The 23,700-nt window shown below is 38.7% G+C and overlaps 1 protein-coding gene across 6 annotated transcripts in view; it reads right to left on the bottom strand.

Moving 5' to 3' along the window:
* The window catches only part of esrrga (estrogen-related receptor gamma a), a 172,598-nt gene that overhangs the window by 60,596 nt on the left and 88,302 nt on the right, over positions 1-23,700 (bottom strand). For 4 of the 6 annotated variants that reach the window (XM_082541500.1, XM_082541502.1, XM_082541501.1 and 1 more), the window contains exons 1-2: positions 12,055-12,413; positions 1,304-1,462 (exon numbers count right to left, since the gene is read on the bottom strand). In XM_082541500.1, coding sequence (XP_082397626.1) covers positions 1,304-1,462; positions 12,055-12,110 — 215 coding nt within the window. In that variant the 5' untranslated portion in view covers positions 12,111-12,413. Of the gene's footprint in view, positions 1-1,303; positions 1,463-12,050; positions 12,414-23,700 lie in introns of those variants that run through there. The other 2 variants (XM_082541504.1, XM_082541505.1) reach the window with 2 other exon arrangements.

Raw genomic sequence — 23,700 nt, 5'->3', positions numbered from 1 at the left:
ATATTCAGCTGTTTTTAAAGTGAAATAATGTACAACAAGTAACACTAAACACAGTAATAATATACTTATTTGTTTATACTAGTCCAATACCCCTGAATTATATAAATTATATAGAAAGCGCATACTTACAGTTAAACGTTCGCTTTCAGGGCATGTCATGCTATCTCTTATCCCGAGAAACTTTCAAAAGAGGAGGAGGAAGGATATGATAACGTTTGTCTATATTTAATGCGTCACACATTTCCTGTGTTTAAACATAAAACAAGAAGCATATTTACAGTATAAGCTCTAAAAATAAAGCAAGACAGCCTCAGCAAAACCTGCCCGGAACAACAGAAAGTCAGAACTGGTTTTGTTGGAGAACTTTAAAGTGAAATTTCACTTTGGTTGAAGCTTTTCATGCGTTCAGGTTTGACTGCACATACAGATGGCATGGAGAATAATTGTAATGGTAAAAGAGAATGTCCTTCAACAAAACGATGTGATTTAAAGCCTCTGCACTGCGACGCATTTGCACTACTGAAGTGTCCTTGAGCCACAAGTTGAATCCAAATTCCTTGTGATACTCTATATATACTAGGGAAAAAATATTCTCATTTTAGTTGCACTGTTTAATCATAACATATAGTTTACAGTGGATTTGTATGTTTTCTATATTGTGGCGTTTAAAAGAGAATTATTTTTTTTCCCAAGGGTAGGGAGTTGGGGTTTCCCAAAATTTGAAATAAAAAAAGAGTAGATATTAAAGGCTTGGTCGTACCGTGGGGAACCCCTTCTTGATCCCAAACGACACTGAAGATCACCCTTAACTTGGATTTATAGGCAATTATTTAAAGAACCCGATAGAGGGCAGGTAAAAAAAAAAAAAGATAAAAATACAGAATACTGGTGACACAAACAGCGGAAGATGGTTTGTAAAGCTGATAACATAAAAAGTGTTGTTAAAAATGTAAATTACTTCAAACTAATTTAACAGATAAGGCATATGAATTAAAAAAAATACACAAAGAAAGACACACATGCACACAACCGTTCTCCCCACATTTGAATAGATGGTGGAGAAAAGTTGGTTCTCTCCAAATAGTCTCAAACACGCACACATCCTGACCAATAAAAACTGGCTTTTGATGTCTCCAAATGCTTGCCTTTTCTTTCTCTTCTTCCGAGGTTTATAGAGGTCAAGTGTGACTTTTGTAGAAAACTCAACGTAGATTTATGGATTCAGTCACTTTTGTTTTGCCCTTTTTAAGTCATTCCCCCTTTCTTCTTTTATGTCTGTGGTCTTCTTGTCAGTCTGTCTTACCTGGGGTTGTAGAGGGCATGTGCGTCTCTCATGTGGTTGGCCTCCAGTGGATCGTAGCTCTGGTGCATTCTCCAGGCGCCAGCGCCGCATTTACCATAAGACGACTTGGAGTTATCTTCACTGCTGCTGTTCACTAATGGCCCCTTCGATAAGTTCATTCTGTAGACAGAAGCAAAGTGAGAAACATAAGGATGGCGCTGACAATACAACAGAGAAAAGTAGGAAAACAGCAAGTGGGACTGTAAAGCGGAGACATGGCTCCTATGTGTTGCGTAAAAGCCATAAAAACTATCTGATGACACTGAAATCAGTTGTTCAGGGGCAATGGTAAAATAACAAAATAAAACTTAGGAAAAAAAAATAGAAACAGTGACAAGTTACATTTTTGTGTGTTTCTGCTTTCTCAGTACCAGAATCTGATAAGGTTAAAGCGCTGTAGAAAACAAAACACTACTAAACTAAACACAAAATCTTTTTTCATTTTATTGTTTTAATAAAATACTTTCTTCAGCTCAACACAGTGACAAGCAAACAAAAATGAAATGGAAAAACAAAAAAAATCTTCAACACAAAATTACAATTAAGTGGATGACCATTGAATTACAGAGCGCGCTTGAAAGGGCACAGTAACAGGCACACATAATCATTCAGCCCTCAGTAAACATAAGAAAAAAAACTATTATGATTTATGCAACTGCAGAGTTAGGACAGAGAGAGGCAGAAAAGAAAAAACATAAATACACAAAGAAAGGTCCAAGATTTACACATAGGGCAATTTGCAGAGAGCATCTCAAGTAGGCAGAAAGATGAGAAGCTCTCAGACAGACGCACAGGGGACAGATCAGAATTTTAAACTAGTACATGAGACTTTTGTCCCCGAGTTTTACCAGTTTTAACCTCAAAAAACCTTTTTAAATGGAGGAAATATAAAAGTAAAAGCATCAGAGGAAGAACTGCCATCCTTCAATCAAACCCAGTGCCGTCATCAGAAGCAGGGCTGTCGCTGGGGTGATAAGGTCACCACAGGCAACAGAATCAAAAGCATCCCTTACAAAAAAATTACATCATGGCTGGGCTTGTAATAAAATGATCTGAATGCCCTACTTTTAAACTATCGGGGGAAAATGAAGCGAGGGAAGTGGAAGGAAAAGCAGTTTCCTACCGGTGGATAAAATCTAGAAAAAACAGATACTAATTCAGATTTGGTAAACTATGAAAGAAAACATATAGTAAGAAATTAATCCTTCAAAAATAGTGCAAAGATCTGAAGAGGTGCTTGCTTTTGAGCATTTATGCTTTTGCTTAATGAGAGCGATTATAATAATCACGTCTGCTAATACTAGCCCAATTAACCTAAGACTAATTATTGATTTAATATTAAAACTTTGCCAAAGAATTACAGAGCTGAAGCCAACTAATAATTTCATCCCAAACATGTAAAAGTAGAAATCAGGGAGCACATCGAAGTTAAAAGACAATGAATAAAATAATCTTTCTTTTTCAGGTCTTTCTTTAAATTTTTTTTACACTGTGACACTCCTGTTTGTGTGTGTTTCCTCCAGCAAAGTGTATCGGTAAACAGAGCAGGATGTTGGTATGTGTCGCAAACTGATAGACACGTGTTTACCACACAAACAACCGGCACATACGCACGTGTGTCTGAGTGTGAGATGTTGTCCCCGCTGTGGGTTCCTGTTTATGTGAGGGCCACATAGACAGGCAGGTAGACAGACCAATGACTTGTCTGACAGCCATCCCTCTATCCATCCACAGAGCTGGGTTGGCTCAGTGAGAGGTGGAGGGCCAGGGTGTGTAATATGTAGGTTTTAGTTCCACTCTGGTGAATAGAAGGAATCGATATCTTTCTGCTGCTGCTGCTGCTTCAGACACTTATTGGCTTTGGTTGCAGTGTCACAATGCTATATAGACAGCCAACTATTAATTCTGTTGTTTTTTGTTTTTGGGTGGAGGTGGTGGTGGTGGTGGGGGAAGTGGTTCTGGTGTGACACCAAGGACTAAAGTATATCCACTATGAGGTGCATGTGGTGCTGGGAATTATAAACCATTATAATCAATCAAAAACTTTCTGGCCGAACAAGTAACTCAGGTTTGCGGCAAAATTCGATCACCTTCTCCCGATCCGCCCGCTTACATTCTGAATTAATATTTTCTCCCTTGCCCACCTGTGTGTGCTAACACTGTGACCAAAGTACCCCAGATACTTTGCTGTGGGTTGCAAGACTGAAGACGAGGGCCACTTCTGACATCTAAAAACCAGACGGCGAGGTGATTTACTTTTATTTTTAATGACGGTATCTCCGCAACAATATTACAACATTACCCTTAGCGTTTATTGTATGCCCACAGGCGCTGTATGGAAATCGGACTGCATGAAGTATTTGCTTGAAAACGCTGTAGATTGTTCAGTACTGTGTTTTCATCTTGATTTGGGTTTACATTGTGTGCAATAGTTTAGGTCCTGTGTATGTATCACCAGCCATTTGGGTTCAACTGTCACATTTTGGCTGCAGGCATCTTAACTGCATTAGAAGTAACAGACGCTGTAACAGCTTTTTTAGACAGGGGCTGAAATCAGAGAAATATATTATTATATTTAGGTTTAAACCATAAAAATCACGAACCACGAGAAATACATCTGAAAAGAAAACCCGAGTTTACAAAGTTTTATGATTAGTCTGTATTATGATATTTTAGAGAAACCACAAAAAGCTCTGTCTGATATTTGTATTAACCTGGACTAAAACTGTTTAGGATTACCGAAAGAGATTCTGCTTTATCGCTTTATAACCACATAATCTGATTTTCCTAGTTCTTATTTCATTTCAGAAGAATGAAACTCATTAAAAAAAGCATCTTAAAGCCAACAGACAATTCTTTACATGAGGCATTTTTTTCTTTTTAAAAATTTAATTCAGCACATGTGAATCGTATACTAAAATAGAAACACAGTACTAAACATATGTAAAATGAAAATCTGAATTTTACACATTTTACATTTTTTTTAAACATCATCAAATAATAAGTCAATTGAAAAATTCAATCCCACAAGTACTCATATATGTAAGAAATAGCTCATATCATAAATATTTAAATATGCATGTAGAGCAAAGGAGAGAATAAAAGAAAAGTGCAATGTATGTGATTCTACCTAACCTATTTCACGCTCCTGTCAGTACATGTAAGCAGCACAAGAACCAGCACATGCAGACATACTATGGATGTGTGGCGGTGTGTGTGTGTGTGCGCGAGTGTGTGTGTGAAAGCAAGGAGATCGTTGGTGTCTTTCTGATGCTCAGTGACTCGCTCATGTGTTGCTGGCCCATCTGTGAACAGAATGACCATGCCATGGTATGTGTGTACATATGTGTGTGTGCGTGTGTGTGTCTGTGTGTGTGTGTGTGTGTGTGTGTGTGTGTGACATGGTGATGCAGTGATTGATGAGACAGTTGCCATTCTTGCTAATGCAAAATGCACCTATCCCTGAAGGGAGCAAATGCCACAACACTCACACACACACACACACACACACACACACACACACACACACACACACACACACACAAGCAACTGCCCTACCTAATTACTCCTCTCGTCAGGGTAGTGTGACGTCTTGCAGTTACACAGACAATTTGTATGCATAAATATGGATAAACCTACAGATATGAACACTAATAAATAACTGAACTAAAGACTAGCCAATCTCCTCTGCTGCATTAAAAATTCCCGGTGATCCCATTGGTTTCCTCCTCGCAGATAAACTTGTTGGTTCTATTTTCATTTCTGCACTTCTTGTTGCAAATTGCTGACTTTTCTAGATCGTTTACATGGTTCTTATAGTATTTATACTTACTCCCGATAACACTCAGCCTTATACTTGCCTGGAAAGTCTTAATGTGCAAGATCAAAAGTGGCCGTTTTAAATCAAGAAAAAAAGTGTGGTACAGACTTTTTGATATTTGGAAGTAATTAAAAGAATCATTAGATCACGATAAATACTGAGCGGATGCATATATTGATATACATATACGTCTGACGATGTTGCTCTGCGTGTGACTGCATGTGCAGCAGGGCAGGTGGGGTTGAACGTAGCCCTCTGTGTGTGTCTGAGCGGATGTGGATGTGTGTGCACGTTAGCGTTAGCGACGGGAGCTGTTAGCGGGGCAGGCGGCAGATGGGCTGTCGGCCTTAATAGGGACTGAGCGGGTGCAGAAAGGTGACAGTTCCACAAGGGAGGGGGTGTGTGTAGAGGGAGAAGAGGAGCGCGTGTGTGTGTGCGTGTGTGTGCGTGTGTGTGTGTGCGTGTGGGTGGGTGGAGGGCGCTGAATGGTAAAGGAAGATAGGGATAAAGAGAAAATGAATTATCTACTGCCATGAATAAAAGAGCGGATCAGCTACGCAGAGGAACACGCATCCTAAAGAAAAGAAGCGTTTTTACCATGTAGGATTAGAGCATTTTTTTAATGTAATTAATGTAAACATAATTCACATAAATGTTCCATGCACAAATACTTTAACATCTGATCTTTACTAAAGTTACCAGTGATGAAACTATGTAATTTTTTTTTTAAAAATAGAGCGATATTTTGGAATAAGCAATAAACGTATATTAACTATTTTATTTAAGCTACATCAAACTAAAAGTGAAAGTTTTTCAAATGTCAAATACAATTTAACTATTGTGTGAAAGCGTAAACGCAGTTAATAGACACAAATGCGCTCTCACTCACTGTCTCTCTCACACACACACACACACACATACACACATGCACAGAAACAAGGCCTTAATAACACACATAGTTTTCTTGTTTTTACATGTGCAAAATAATGAATTGTATATTAACACGTGACATCTTCTCACACATGCACGGATGTGTGTCAAAGCTGAACCGTTGGTACAGTTGGAGTGACCAACAAGGACTGATGCTGTTGGGCTTGTTTTTTTTTTTTCTTAAATAAAATTAAAAAATTATTTGTGTGATCAACATATTTGTTAGAGACAATTTCCTTTTCACAAAAACACCAAAAGCTGTGAATAATGAGGTAAATATACATATATATGTTGTTATGTACATTTCATTTTTTGTGTATAATGAAGCGGGTGGAATAAACTTAATTAATGAAATTAATAAGTTCAGGGCAGGAAGCAAGAAAGTGTAAAAAAAAAAAACCTTTCTTCAGTCTTCAGTCTTCAGTGTGTAACTGTAAAAATCTTGTCTAATAACTAGAAATCAAAATTCCCTGATTCAAAGAATATACACTTTTGTTGAGCAGCTTAATATCTGAATATACAGTACATTTAGGAAGAACAAATACTTCTGAAAATCATCATGTGATTGTAGTTTATTTGTATGGTGCACCTGATAAAGTTGGCATAGAGAGAAACCTAGTGCACAGACAGGAGACAGATGAAAAAAGCAGCAAAAACTAGAGAACTAAACCATGAGGTGGGGTGTGGGCTGGTCTGTCATTCTCTCCCCATCAGGCACACACATGAAGCATGATGGGAGGATGAGAGGAGGAATATTTCACTGTCAGTTGGAAGGCGGCATGGTCATTCATTTCTTTCTCTCTCTCTTAGTAGCTATCCCTTTCCGTTCTACTGTATCTTCCCTTTTTTGTCTTTTTGAACCCCTCTTACACACTGTCGAAACAATGACAATTTAATCATACTTTCAGCTTGGCCGTGCAGAGGGAGAGAACAACCCAAGCAGCGAAACCATAGGGCTCTCCCCATGGGCAGCACAACAGAAAAGTGCCATAGACAGACAAGGGGTTTGAACCTTCACCATTCTCGTGATCCTCTTTAACTCATGGACACACTTTTACACTTTACACACACACATAGAGACATACACACACCTCACCTCTCCATCTAAATCTGCTCTATTGTGGCCCGGTCTGCGCTGTCTCCTCCTATTAGGACTGAGGAGCAGCATTAGAAGCCCTAAGCACAACACGATGGGTACGCACACACTCATGCATACACCAGTCACCGGATCTAAAGCGTAACTCAATAGCTCATCTGGTTGAACTTGATAAAATTCAAATTTAGTGACTCCTTTTCTGAAAACAATAATAACACAGACACCAAAGAAACCTCACAATGTATATAGCAATTCTAAGAAAACGTAATTTAGTTTAAAGCAACGTTTGTTAAAATCAAGCAGATGCATCTACAAAGGGACCTGTGTGCTTTTGACACAGTTCAAATTTGCACAGGTGCAAAACATCCTCTTTTTATTCTGCATTTCTTGAAACTATATACTTGGTCATAGCAGATTTGAAAAGACGGAAAAGTCAGCAGCATTACGGAGAGTAATTCTCAGACAGAGCATAAATGATTTGATAGAACGTGATAATAGTAATAACTGAATTCACATTTTGATGTATGGATGACGGAGATGTATGGATGATGGAACGTGGGGAATGAGAGGATGAGCGCTGTGGAGAGGAGAAGAGGAGATAAGATGAGCGACATTGCCTCTCACTATATATCACTCTCTCTCTCTCTTTTTTTTGATCACTGCTTTGGCATTCAACCGTGCATTCACACACAAACACACACACACACACACACATACAGATTCACCACCAGTGTGGCAAAATGGCTAATTGCAGTGTGTGTGCGTGTGTGTGTGTGTTTGTGTCACATCTGGTACAGTCTCCCTTACTGCTCTTTCAACACATAAAGGCCGGCACTGACCCGTGACATACTCAGACACACACAGAGCACTGATGGATTGGACATAAATCAGACAAATTCACATCATCAAGGCTCATCCCATTTTGCTCTGTCATCTCTCAGTGGCTTTCTAAGTGTGTGTGAGACAATGCATTTTTAATATCTACATCCACATATGTAGACGCATGTGTGTGTGTAAGAATAAGTCACTGCATTTTTAACATTGTGATAACTTTAACCTGCAAATGGTATGATCTGTGTGTTTATTGTTATGCATTAGTGTTAAGAGTGTGTGTTGCTGTGGGCATTCATGCTTACACGTGTGTCCAGCGGACCTCCTGAGTGCTGGTGTCAGACAAAAGCAAACCCCCTCCCTTCCTTCCCACTTCGCTCTGTCTGTCTCTCTCATTGCGTCTCTCTCTCCCTCTCTCTCTCTCTCTCTCTCTCTCTCACACTCTCTACCTCTCTCTTTCTCTTTACGGGACCAAATTACCACTGGAATGCCCGGACCCTTCACATGAGAGCGAGGCCGCCGTAAGCATGAGTGCGTGCGTTTCTCTGCGCGTGTGTTTGCAGGCAAATGCAAAAAAACTGACAGACAACAAATTCCATAGGGACAGACAGGCAGGCAAAGAGACAAAAAGAACAACACTTCCTCATATAGGCCATCAATAGGTCACACATACAAAATGGGAGCATGCAGGCACGAAACCGCGGATGGCAACAAACAGATGCAAATTGCACGCTCACACACTCACAGACACACACACGCGCGCGCAGCCAGCAAATCAGCACGGCACATATTGACATGCTTTGACAGATGAATTAAGTAAATGATTTTATAAGGAGATTAAAAGGATTTTAATTTACGCAATCTCTCTTTGGTCCCCCCTGTCCCTCCCTGCAGTCAGCTTTACCTCTCTCTCTCTCTCTCTCTCTCTCTTTACTGCATATCCCACTTCATAAGCTGAAAAATAAGGTCCAGCGACTAAGATTAAGGAAAAGAAAAAGATGGGAAAAAACCATTAAATGCTTTTCATTGTCTAATCAAAAGCAAGACATATTATCTCTTTATTCTGAATAACAAAACATATGTATATTTCGCTGTCGCACATTTAAACAACAAACGGTCAAAGCATCAGACGGTTGGCCTTCGAGTTAGATTTTTTTCTCAATTGAATTTCTTTCGCGGTTTCATATAAAGTAGTTTGCCTCATCAGGAAAATCAGGAAAAGTAAATCACTGTATGATGGCCAATGCACTTTTCCAAATGTGAACTAAAACAGTGGCATTTGTCGTAGCAGAACAAGAAGCAACACAACATTACGTGTGAAAATCTGGTGCCTAAATCATATTATATATATTACTGTAAGTAAAAAAAAATAGTTTGTTTTTCTGGCACATCTTAATTTAGTCCGATGAACGACTTCAACAATGTTTAACCTGAAACAGATTTTTATTTTTATTTTTTTTTACTCACAATCACAAATAATTTCTTTCCTCTACATTTCCATGTATTTAAAAAGAATTAAATCCAGACACATCAGATTGGAGAATAATTCCTAATCAAATCATATGTGCTCCCTTGTGCTTCTCTTCATTACTGCACTACTAAACCTTTGCCTGACTGATCAGCAACTGTGCAGTTCTCACCACCCGTCCGTTCTCCTTCACACCCACTGTTAAAAACACCAAAATCACTAAAGTCACTGTGGGAAATATATTTTAATGATATGCAAATGTTATGTATATGGTGGCATGAGGGGAATGCAATTATGTTAACAGCTTAAGTGGTACTTGTTGTTATTATTATCAGTATGATCATCATTATCCCTAATATTTTAATTAGTATAGGAAAGCAGTGCCTTAGAGCAAAGAAGGGAACGCCTGAGCCGGGAACAGAGAACGGTGGATGGATGGATCGATGGATCGATGGATGGATGAATGGATGTGTGAAGGAGCGGACGCACAGATGACGGGACCAGAGGGCTCTCTAGAAAACGTTTGAGTGGCAACAGCTTACGTACACTTGCTGAATCACACGCAGGTAAAGCAGACACATCTCATTGCCAAATGTCTGTCAGGAAAGTGTGTTTTTCAGTGAGTGTATTGATGCTTGATGTCTAAACACAGTTTTCACACTTCTTGTCCATTAAGAAGCAAATCCAGTTCAAAAGTTTTTGAAAAATTTGAATTCTCTGTCTTAATCTGATTTAAAAAAAAAAATCAAGACTCTTACACCTGAGCCGTTACAGGTCCTTAAATTCCACCCCACTGTTTTGCAGTTGAAGGACCAACATAGAGAAAGCTTGTTTGGATGCAATCCACAGGGTTAAATCCTTGTAAAGTGTCCTAAATTCAGATTTTGCTCTACTGAAAATTCAGTTATTCCCTCTAAAAGGGGAACTGAAATGATTGATATTCTCAGACTCTCTAAAAGCTTGATTGGTCATACCGCAGTGATAATAAAATAATCATTTAAAAAAAAAAATCCTGCACATATTATGAACATTTTAATTTGTGCTCTTTAAGCATTTACTTGTTCAGAAGGGGCAATTTCTCATATTTGCTTAAATGACATTTTAATTCAAACAGACTGAAAGTTAAAAGACAATTTTTTTAAATTAAAAATATAACAAAAGAATATTTTCATGTAAAGTAGTGGTACAGCTTATCTCCGTGTATTCTCTTTAAAATGCCTCTATATTCAAAATGCTTTACAAGTGAGTGGGGCGTGTGTGTTTTAAAACAAATGACGAGAAAGATTGAAAATAAAATGAAAAATTGCCAATTTTCTTTAAAAAATGTTACAGATACCATTTTGGGAAATATTACAGTACAACATTTTGCATGAGCTTCTGCTCTGACTTTGTTCTTTCAGTTTTCCCACTTCCGACTCTCTACCGTAAAAAAAACCACCTAAACTGTGGCTTTGATTTAGTGTCACTCATTCAAATTTAGTTCTAAGTGGAAATTGGTTAAATCTAAGCATGTGTTTTAAATCTATACATATACGTTTATATATATAAATGACCATAAAATCTTTGCTTTATTTATGAGCTTTGCAAATTTGAAAAGGTGAATGCCAATAATTTTATACATACAGACAAAACAGGTCTGTCCGGCTACTGAATCACACACGCACAGTGTCGGAGGAATGTTTTATCTTGTCCTGTTTAAGAAAAGAGTTAAGCAAATACTGCTATACTTTAATCATTTGTTTGTTGGCTCTAATTTTGTTTTTTAAATAATTGTGCACACAATAACCTAATCAAGCAAACTGCTGTCCACTCTGCCAATCACTTAATCTACATTTTGCACAGATCTAAAAGAGCAAAGCATTGGCGAAAGGAGCAGCTCAGCAGCACTCGTGTGTTTGTGTGTGTGTGACTGTCTCTAATTCCTGAGCGGGGCCACACGCTGAGCTGCCCGTCTGAAATTCTACCTCCTCTGGCATTTAAGAGCGCAGCTCTCCCCCTTTCCCTCTCCCTCCTCTCTTATGGGCCCTTTCCTACACGCTGCTCCTGTAACCTTAATGCCCTGTTATCTCGCGGATTCTCTGCTTGGATGAACACATACTTTAACCACACATGCATAAGCATAAACACATGCACAGATACACACATGCAGACATGTACTGAGAAAGTTTGTCCCAAGAACAGCCTGACTTCAAGTAAAGTGTTTGTTGAAAACAGCGAAAGTGAAAATGGAGCAAACAATGTGTGTTTGCAGGCAGGTGTGTTGTGCGTATGTCTCACTTTCAGGTGAAGGGACAGAAATTTTGCTCCTCTGCCCACTAAGTAAGAACTGCTGTCCAGATACTGCAGCCACACACTCACACACACACACTCACACACACACAAAGACAAGAGTGAACGCGTGCTACCTGACAACAGAAACAACCTTGACACGGTGCCGGCCACCTCCGCTGCATACCAGCACATACACTCACTCACTGACTCACACAGTCACTTACAGTGGAAGACAATGGCAATGACAAGTTGGATGATCAATAAAAGGATAATAGTAAAAGGTAAAATTTACCTACTCTTGTTCAGAGTGCATTAAAAAACACTCGGATAACGGGTGTCCTACCGAATCCATCGGCGATACCGGGTCATTGTCATGTCAACCTCCTCAGGGTAAATGGCAAGAAATTAAAAACAAAAAAAAATCAAAGTTTTTTTTTATATCTCTCCTCTCTCTTCTTTTCTCTTCTTTCTCTGATCTTCCTCTCTTTCGGTCCTTCCTTCCACTTGGAGTGAGCAATACAATTACCGGGCTCTGCGCTGCCTGCACTGATCAGCTCTGCGTGTGTGCGTAGAAGTGAGGGAGCATGTGTATGCAGTGTGTATGTCAGAGTGAGAGAGAGGGGGCTATAGGCACACACACAGCCAGCTAGTCAGGCAGTTGGGACAGAAAGCTGTGCTGCTGTCCTAATCAACGACTTAAAGCCCCGATAGCGGCTCATGAATATTAAGCAGCATTTTGCATATGTAGTCCCTCAGGTCCCAGTTGTGCTGTGATTGGTGGGTGCTTCACCAATAGCTGCAGGGAGGGGCGGAGAAAGGGGTGGAGAAAAGAAGGGAGAGCGAGGGAGAGAGGGAGAAGAGCAGGTGGAGAGGGAGGGATCAGACAAAGAGCACGGAGGAAAAGGGAGAATGAGGGAATCAGGAAGGAAAGGAGGAAGCAGAGAGGAGAATGAGACAGGTGCGAGAAAGGTTTAAAGCAAGACAACCTGCTCTCCTTTTACTTAATTTCTTTCTCTCTTTATCAATTCATCTCTCTGATCTTTCTTCAATGGTCTCTCACTACCCCGGTCACTCCTGCTCTCTGCATGCACCTGCATAGGTAAAATTACATCCTCACATAAACTGTAATGTTAAAAACTGACAATATATTTCTTTCTAACAATGAAAAAAAAGTTTCAAACCAAAAAGCTGACCCTCTTTCAAATAAGGTCTAAACCACATAAGTTACACCATGTTATTAGGATGTTTTAAGGACGCAGATACTGATTTGTGCTCAAACGGAAAACACAAAACTGACCTAATCAAATCCAGAGAAATGCAAGATCAAATAGTGTATGCTTGACCATGAACCCAAAGCCTGAATACTGTGTCACACCGTAAACACACAGGCACAGCGCAGCAGAACCCATCGCAGCCCAGCAGTAAAATATGAGATTATAGCAATTCCAGAGCGCTTGTCCTTTGTTGTGGAATGATTTGGGCATGATTGGAACAAGGTTTTCCCTGCTGCTTGCTGTTTTGTCAAGTTCACTTTCATCTCTACACCAGCAGGCTGTGTATTCCCAGTATTTCCGAGCACCTTGGAATGTGAGTATAGGTACTGCGACTGGGATTCTCCAGGAAAAATTAGCTCACCGCTTCTCAGTTTTAGAGCAAGGAGGAGACAGCGGAAAAGAGAAAAGGGAATGCAAGAAGAGCGGGAAGGGCCTTGTGAAAAGGGAAAAATCTGAACCCCGCAGGGACACTCCGAATGATACACGCACTCTTTCTGTCTTCTTTCCTTTCTTTTTAACTAATGTCTTCCTCCTTTCGATTAGACTTTTTCAACATGTCCTTACATGTAATTTTTTGGGTACCCCTGCACATGGGATGGCGGGGGAGAGAGAAGTGTAGCGAATACAGGGAGACACACAGAATGGAATCGGAGGGGGTGGAGGGGGTGGTGATGTTGTTGGTAGAGGGGGTGGGGGGTGCAAAGATGAAAGAGAGTGGTTGTGATTAGCAGCTTTGGAATAGTACAGATAATAAAATATTTCCTGAAACCAATCTCAGCTTTGATGTACGTGTGTGTATGTGTGTAAATACTGCCTTTTCTTTCCCTGTTTTTCTTTGACAAACACAGAGTCCAATCATTAACATTTCAACTGCTTAACAGAAAAACTGTTACTAAAACATTGAAGTTAGCGCACTAAATATTCTTCATATTCTTCTCAGCGTAGCGTAGGATATGTGTATTGGTTTTGCTGATAAAGCATTTGTCTCTAGCTGCATGGAGAACTTAGTACCTGTTAGCCATAGAACTGTTCAGTTCAATGCCATTTTAAAGGTAATATGATTATAGCTTAATACATGTGTGTGACGTGGAGAATTCTTGACATTATTGTGCTGAAAGACCCTGTGAAACTGAGCTTAACTGCCTTCCCATGGGCACAATCAGGGTCTTTACAAGAATAAATACATATTTAGAAGTTGTTTCGAAAGCCGACAAAGTAAAGATCCACAGACCACATACAAAAACAAACACACTCATAGTCACAGACTCCTTGCACAGATGTACCTTTGCCATTTACATAGAAGGATAGGAATTCAAATACATGTCTTTACAGATATATAGCTGTTAGGTTTGTGTACACACATACACATGCAGGCATACAAACATACACACAGTTATGATGTATCCAGAGGCTTATAAGCATTGACAAAGATGAGTGTGAATCAATGCTGCCGTCACTACTGTGCAAACAAATCCTTTACCAAAACCTCAGTGTCTAACACACTTGTGAATACACAAGTACACACACACACACACGCACACACAAAATCTCAGTTTCAGTGCAGAAAGTCCAAAATGTTCTGTCTAACACATTTATTTAAAATAAGAACTACAAATCATACATTGAATTAAACAATTAGAAGCCTGTGAGTTGTAAAACACCAACGAATGGCTATATAAATATTTGAAGAACAGTGTTTTGACGCACACAGAAATCATTATTATTTGTCAAAGATGAACTGGTTGTGTTCATGGAGGCGTAATTTTTTAGTTAGTTTATGTTACAAAATATTCAATGATTCTTTAATTTATGCAGTTTGTGTGGAAAGTGATTTCTACTGACTGATAATTTAAGCACAAGCAGCAATGTGGTAAAACATAAGAACGCTGTCTAAGAATAAGCTTTCACTGTGCATGTGTGGTGAGTGATGCCTTACAAAGCTTGGCCTTTTATGTAAATACAGAAAAAAATGTTACGGTGAACAATAACATCATGTCATGCACACAATGTCACAAACAGAGCTGTATTCCTTAAAATTCATCAACCGGTGCACACACAAAAGGCCCATATGGTCCTAAAGCTTCTGAATCATCTTTGTAGAGACCATCACAAAATTCTTGTGATTTTGGTTGAACCCTAAAACAGCCGTTACTTTTTCTGTCTTTCTGCCTCACTCCTCTTTTCCTTCTCTGACCCCTATCCTCCCCACCCCCATAGACTATTGATTGACTCTCAGTCAGTGTGTGTATGTTGACAGTGACCCCTTTAGGCCACTTTTCTCTATAACTGGACAAACCATGAACATCTTAAACACAAACCTGTAACTCAAAAAGCCAAGGTGATACCTTGTGCATCCACGATGTGTGCATATGTGATTGCTGGTTAACAGACAATATTTCCATGCACAATGCTGCAGAAATATAACTGCATATAACAACATAAAAACAAAAAATATGAAACTCAGTCGAAGCACCGTGTAAAAACAGCATTTTATCACAATTAATAATTGTATGCATGGGTAAATGGCCTTGCTGGAATCACTTTAAAAGTCCATTTACAATGTAAAACCTATTGAGCTTGGTAACTGCTGGCATCTCACTCTTCTCTTGTCTGCCAGTGTTTGTAAATCTGTGTGTGGGTGTGTGTGTTTTGACCCTGCGGTGGCAGCCTGTTGACATCTATGGAAGAATTATCCATCGCAACTCTCGCTGACATCAATCAAACTACTCAATAGGCCACAGCAAGTTCATTCAGAGCCTTGTATTGTGAGCGGTTATATGTGCGTCTTTGCTGGTCAAAACAATCTTTAACAAATTCAAGACGTGGCCACTTAGGAAGCTGACCCCAGGCCACCCATCGACGCATGTGCCAGTCATGAACAAAGCACTAGACTGAGGCAACAACTGCAAACAAAGTACTTTCAACAATAATAAAACAGAGCATTTGTTCTTGATAATTAAAGAACATTTGCTGTTTTTATTAACATTTAAGCATTTAAGACAGGACGACCATTTGACATTTTAATGTTAAAATGAGAACTAAAAAGTTAAGCTGTACCAAAAGTGAAATGAAGCAATTTGGAAATTTCACACATTACTGAACTTTGCTTTTGTAGAAAAGAGGGGGGTGAGGCAGGTGGAGGGAGTGAGAGTAAGAAATTGCACATCACTTCAAGCCAACAGAGGGAGCTATGGACTCTGGTCAGTTTGCAGCCAACAGCAGCACAAAGACTCACAACTCGTGTGTGCACGGCTGTTTGTAGGAATGTAGCTAAAAATATGCAAGATTAAGTCACAATATCATTCATCGTGAAAACCAACAAAAATAAACAAAAATATATAAAAGAACACAAACTCTCAAAGATACACACACAATACAAAGCTACACCGCCAACAGGATCAGGGGAGATGGAGCAGAGTTATCTGATAGCTTTGTCAGCAGGTACAGCAGGACACAGTGTGGATATGGACAATTTGAACAAAGACCCCTGCCTGCTTCTCCAACCTGAACCCAGACTAGAGCAAAAGGCAGGGAGCGATGAAGAGTGAGAAGGAGACAGGGAGAAAAACAGAGCAAGAGAAGCCAATAGGAAAAAGCGAGAGATCTGTAGACTTGAAAAGACATCTCTGTCACTAACGTGACTGATGGCTGTAATAGCAATGAAAGGGTTTGAAGTCACAAGGTGTTATTAGATAAACAGAGTTTAAGCTGCAGTTCATTTTCAGGCTGTGTGAGTGTAAAACAGCAAAGGAAAAAACTTGCCCTCTGGGCAATATATTTTATGTATTATGTATTATATATATTACAGGATATAATCCGCTAGGATAATCAGAAAATAAAATATTTTAGTAGTCATAAAGAATTATTTTTTAAAAGAGTGATGAATATATTTGGGATTATTCATACAAAATAAATATCTAAAAAATGTTTTACAAATATTTAAAAATGACCTCTTTGATTGAGTTTTGTCATAGCAGCAAAGTTTGTCTATGTAAACTAAATGGGCCCTAATTACTGTGCTACATCTTACTTCCTGAATTGTACTTAGCCTCAAATTAGTCATAACAGAGTTATCAAAGTAAACCTATTCTTAAATATGAAATATGAATAAGAAATAACCAACTACAAATTTCTTAACATTAAAGAGATTTCCTTGCTACAGTTATTGTAATAATATCTTCTCCTCACAAAGGCAGCAGAGAAGGTAAATGTACACAGACACATCAGAAGTTGGACACGGAGAAATGTGTAGCTGTCTTACATATTCAGCTCAAGTATTGGGTGTTAACTTTACAACCGACATGATCAGACCAAGTGAGTTTGACTGAGTTTTGGATTTCCACTGAGGTGGAGCTATTTGGTTTGGTCAAATAATCAACATTTTACAGGCCTACATCAACACTCCCACATAGCAGCCACATGCTGGCAAAATGAATAATTTGATGAAAATGAATTACCTGACGAACTGAGTGAACTTTTCAAAAGTTATCGTTTTGGTTGCTAAATTATTTTGTGAGTTAAGGGAAGGAGCAGTGATGGCGATCGAGGCCAAGGAGAGAGCACCAGCTGCTGGGGAAAGCTGCTGGGTTTAGGGAGCTTTCTGGAGCCTGTCACCAAAAGCCTGTCTGGGTAACCTTTGGAGAAGGGTACATGAAAGTTACAAACACACACATGCACACACATGCATAAAACACACTAAAGCTTATGCAACCACACCAGCGTAGTGAAGTGCCATTGCACACATACTACATATACAGTACAGCTAACAGATTTGTGTGGAAATGTTCAGGCAGTTTCAAGAACACAAAAGACATGACACGTACAGCCTTCTCACTTGTTTGTATAGTTACACATGCCTACAAACTTAGGGCTTGTATACTGTGATTTATTTAGGACAGGCAGTCATATGACAGCCCCGTTATTCCGCACAAAGGTCAAGCAAGCTTCACACCTACAGTAGAAAGACAGGTTGGATTATAGCGTCAGGAAATGAATGTAAGTCATTGTAACAGAGGTGGGACCAAGTCATTGTTTTGCAAGTCTCAAGTAAGTCTCAAGTCTTTATCCTCAAGTCTCAAGTCAAGTCTCAAGTAATGTCAGGCAAGTCAGAGTCGAGTCTCAAGTCACTGGTGTAAAAGTCCGAGTCAAGTCACAAGTCTGAAACTTTGAATTTCAAGTCCTTTCGAGTCTTTAAAAAAAAAAAGAAAAAATAATGTTGCAGTTATGCTAAATGTAAATATTAGACCATGTAATTTTAAAATCTGTGTTTTTCTCAACACATGACAAAATAGTGAACTTAGAAAATATACACAAATTGTGAAATTGCACCTCTTTAAAATGCAGCTCAATTAAACTTAGCTCCAAGAATAATTTTCACCGACAGTTCTGAGATAAGCTGCATGTTATTCTTGGATGCGGTTGTAGGACCAGCTTTAAAATCGCATGACAAAAATATCATACACATTAAAAAAAACTGTATCACCAACGTAGCCTGGACAACATTTGCTAGTTAGATGAAGTCAGCTATCTCATCTTAGCATATTTATATGCATATTTATAATCATACGGTTCTTGGAGTGAGTGCACACACTCATGAAGTTTAGTAACTTCAGGTCACTGCAACAAGCCCAGGTACAGTTTACCGACGGATGGGTACAGGACCTTGAAATGCACCGTGTAGAAAGTAAAGACCATCGTACGTATCATAAGTTTACCAGTCTCACAAATCGTCTTCATAAATACACATTCCTTAACCGTTTATTAATAGGACCTTTGAGCTCAACGGTAATTAATTAGTAGTGGAAATAATTTCTGGTAGCATCACAGAAATGTAGCAGTGACAACAATATTGTATGCTGTAATCGTACTGGACAATTAGTGATACAAAACAACTGTTTTATCCTGTGAATAAAAGTATATGTTTTTGTCAATGTACCATAATAACAGAAGCGAAACGCAATATTGTGTCAGGACAATTCACTATTTATGCACAATAAATAAAGGAGCATAGCGCGACAATTTCTGTTCAGCGCCAGACTTGCTTGTAACCTATATCACTAATTATGTTATGAAAATGACGTATTAACTACAACAGCAGACTGACCTTTGTGGAAATGCTTGGAGCAGACTAACCTGTGAGCTGGAGTGTTCTGGGACGTTATATTTGATCTTTGAATGGCTGCGATCCAGTCGCGTCTTTGTTACTTCGGAAACACGGCTCGAACAATTTCTCTTCAACGACGTAATCCGATAACAACCGATCTCTTTACCCGTCGGCTTCCCGTGGCTGTCATGCGACCGGCTATTGCAGTTAATAATACAACGGCTTCTTGACATTTTTGTGTTTCTTTTTATCGCTGTATAACTGATTTCAATTGAAAGCCTGCGTGCGCTAGTACCGCTTGCCACGAGTTCCCAGAATCCTTTGCGGTTCTACCTGTGAATGACGTCACATTTTCAATCTCTATATAATATGCATGTTAAATTTTATATTTGGGGTAAAATATCAAGTCTTTTCAAGTAAACCGGTTCAAGTCCAATTCAAGTCCCAAGTCATTGGTGTAAAAGTCCAAGTCAAGTCACAAGTCTTAGAACATTTTTTCAAGTCAAGTCTAAAGTCATAAAATTAATGACTCGAGTCTGACTCGAGTCCAAGTCATGTGACTCGAGTCCACACCTCTGCATTGTAATGTCCTCTGAAGTCATGGAAACAAAAATGCATGTATGTGTGCAACAGAACAATATACACACAAAGAAAAAGATGTGTCAAAATATAAAAAGGAAGTATTACCAGCATTTACACACAGAGTCAGTACATGCATGCACCTTACATGTCATCTTTCTTCAAAGTTAAGTTAACATGGAGTGTACAATATTTTTTCATATAGATAAAATAATTTCAAAGAGGCTAGGTGAGTTGTGGTCATCATCCTGTCACTGGTCAGATTGAAGGATGGGTGGACACTATCTCATCAGAGATGTGAAAAGAGTGACCTCGGCAAGTGAGAGCAGACAAAAGGGGAAGACTTTGGACTAAACTGAGGCATAACTTTGTCAAACGTAAACAGACAGGGTGGGCATGATGAATATGTGTTATTGTATCTCTCTGTGCACATATATTCCATTCAATCAACATACACGTCTCCTGCTGTGATCTGTGAGCATACGTAGTATCTTCCGAAGCCAAGCGAGACTTCCAGTTCAACTCACATTCTACATTTAAGAAGCACAAACAAGCGACACAATCGTTCTCTCTCCCAAATGAAAGCTAAATACAATCTTGCTATAAAGATCAATTGTATGTATTCATCCACATATTTCAGCCTCAGTTTCTTTGGAAAAAACATCCCTGGAATGTCAAAAAATTAAAATCAAAGGGCTATGTGAACTTTTTTTAATGCAGAAATTAGAAAAATAAAATAAAATGAAGGATATAGGCAGCCATATAGATGGTCAAACACAATAAAAATAAACTGTTTATGCACCTAACAATCAAACACAAATATTTCAATAACTTTATTGCATTATTTTCTTACAAGTATTGACCTTATCATCGCTCCAAACCTCTCATTCTCTTTCTCTCCTCCATACCTCCTGAAACATCCTGAGGTTTTGATATATTCCCAGGGATAAATTAGAAGAGGAATGTAATTATATACAGAGTGAATTTTGCCTGGGTAAGAAAGCACTGGGAGTGTGCAAATGTGTGTGCGTACAGGTTTCTCGCTGCCTGCGTGTCTGTATAAAGCAGTGTTTTGTATTGAAATAGGTGACTTCGGAGAGGTGCGCTCCTTTAATTACGCCGCTCTCAAACAGAACATGAGTGGGCTATCCCACTGGGATTAGTTGTCTCTCAATGCAGTCTCTTTGTTAATGCAGCACACACATAACACACATGTACTTCGAGGCACAAATGTATGCCTGCCAAAAAAGACCATCTCGCCAATAGTTCCACACTCAATTTATTCAAACTGAGGTGTAAGCCAAGTGAATAATTCCACTACTAATAAAGACGGTAAGAGAGAGTGTGTACAGATGAGATGAAGGGGGAAAGGGGATAAAACAGCATAGAAGAGGGGGGAACAAAGGGTTGAGAGGAATGGTAAGCCTACAGAATAATTCTGATGTTCAAGGACAACAAAACATGAAAGCTAAGATCAACATCACAAGTTTCAAACTGGTGAGTGTGACTATTTGAAATGTTTTGTTTATGTATATTTGTTCATTGTAAATATTGATATCGGGATTTAAATGTAAGTATGAAACTTTTCTTAAAAGGTTTTAGTCAAAATATACTCCATAATATATATAATTCAACACTAGATATTTCAGTTCATACGCGCTTAATAGCACCTACCATTCATTGTTGGATATTTAATTATGTGTGTGAACTATACTGTGCTGAACTGTCCCATCAACTCCAACTGGTTGGGACAAATAGCTGCCCCTCCCTGAGCCTGGTTCTGCCAAAGGTTTCTTCCTGTCAAAAGTTTTTTTAAAAAAGTTAAGAGTTTTTCCTTTCCATGGTCACCTAGTAGTTGCTCAAAGGGAGTCATTGGGTGGTTTTCTCTCTGTTATTGTAGGGTCTTTACCTTAAAATATGAAGTACCTTGAGGAAAGTGATGTTGTGATTTGGCACTATAAAAATAGAACTGATTTAAATTGAAAAGCTTCTGTTGAATTACAGTGTGCTCCTTAATAATAATAATAATAATAATAATAATAATAATAATATAATAATAATAATAATAATAATATAATAATAATAATAATAATAATAATAATAATAATAATAATAATAATAATAATAATAATATAATAATAATAATAATAATAATAATAATAATAATATAAAGTTTCATGCTAATGATGGCTAACAATACACAATTGCTGGTTAGTAATGCAGAAGTATGTAAGCTGTTTTGTGTCTGATAAAGAAGATGGTACAAAAAATGGAAGATTTGTACATTTTAGCAACCTGAAAGGAGTGGTCTCTTAGACTGTACACTTGGAGAACACTTGGACACGTGACTGTTAATAGTCTTGCTCAAGTTGTTCAGGTTGTTTAGTTAGCTATGTTAACAGTTGTGTAAGTAAAGTGTCTTTTTTCTAGCTGGTACCAGAGTTAAGCTTACAAGCCATAGGCCACTATGTCTGAATTTTCTGTCATGATAATGGACATCTGGCCAATATTTCAGATTAGTTCATGTGTAAGTGCAAATAAACAATGCTTCATAGGATACAAATTGGAAACAGAGGATGCTCACCTTCAGAGTTAAAAAGTTGCAGTAAAATGTATTGGTTTGAGCGGTTGAAGAGGAACATTCTGTTTTTTGTCTGCATTACACTTTTTCAGGTTTCACTGCAGCATGGAGCAAATGGAAAGTGTCTATAGAAAACTCAGCATCTTCCAAGCAAACTATGGGAACCTGTGTAATCTGCTACTGACCAAAGCAATCACAACAAGGTTTTTGGTGGAGCACCCTCTTTGTGACCTCACTGACCTGCTGTCTACTTGCAAACATGTTGAGAAATACACATTTTCCTTAGTGACTGGAGTTTGCCAAGGGTTGCCAACCACTCTCTAGGCCAGGGGTGGCGAACTCCAGGCCTCGAGGTCCAGTGTCCTGCAGGTTTTAGATATCACCCTCGGTCAACACACGTGAATCAAATGATAAGTTCATTACCAGGCCTCTGGAGAACTTAATAAGTCTGTCTCCCAATTTAGCCATTTAAATCAGCTGTGTTGGATTACGGACACATCTAAAACCTGCAGGACACCGGCCCTCGAGGCCTGGAGTTCGACACCTGTGCTCTAGGCCATAAATGTTTTTTGACACCAAAAAGTGTGAATTAAGAACTGAGGTCTGTTTCACAACTGTTGATGCAGATATGCACAATAATTACTTATTCGTAATATAAAACGTCCAAAACTTTTTGCCTATTGTATGCTTGCCTTGTTTAGTAGGGTTAGATTATTGGGTAATTCCCAAATGTCCATAGGTGTTAATGTGAGTGTGAATGGTTGTTTCTCTGTGTTAGCCCTGCAACGGTATACCGAGCCTCTTAATCATCATGTGTATCTCTATTTGGATATACATACTAATTCAACACTGAGTCACTAAGAAAAAAATGCTATGATAAACCAAGAATCAGTGTAAAATGTTAATTTCTACATTTCCTTTGTGATTCTTAATTGTTTTTAGAACTGCCTGTGGCTTTCTAACCATATTTAGTAAATTATACAGAGCATTCCCACTCCATATTTGTCTGTTATTGCTACTAGTATTTCAGATACTTGCTTGGTGCTACTGATTTTACTATCTATGCTGTACGATGGTAAAAAAAAGTAGTTGATTTGTGAAACTAGAGGGACGATAATACTGTATCCAAAGAGAAAAGAGGGCTACAGTGCAAGATACACAGAACATAAACACACTCCACTTCATCTGTGTCTGTGTCTAATGACGTGTGTGAGTAATTACTTTAAGCCCAGTGTGTGCGGGTGTTTAAGTGTCTCTGCTCATGTAAGTTTTTATCTAGGCTTTTGTCTATGTCTGTGCCTGCAATAAGTATGTTTAATGGTGTGTGTGAAAATAATCACTTAATCGCCGCTTACTCCATTTAAGAGGTGTGTGTGTGTGTGTGTCAGTTCAATGGTTTCACTGT

This window comes from Aulonocara stuartgranti, assembly GCF_965226115.1.
Source record: "Aulonocara stuartgranti genome assembly, chromosome: 1".
Lineage (NCBI taxonomy): Eukaryota > Metazoa > Chordata > Actinopteri > Cichliformes > Cichlidae > Aulonocara > Aulonocara stuartgranti.
The sequence above is the reverse complement of the archived record's forward strand: the minus strand, read 5'-3'. Positions and strand labels throughout refer to the sequence as shown.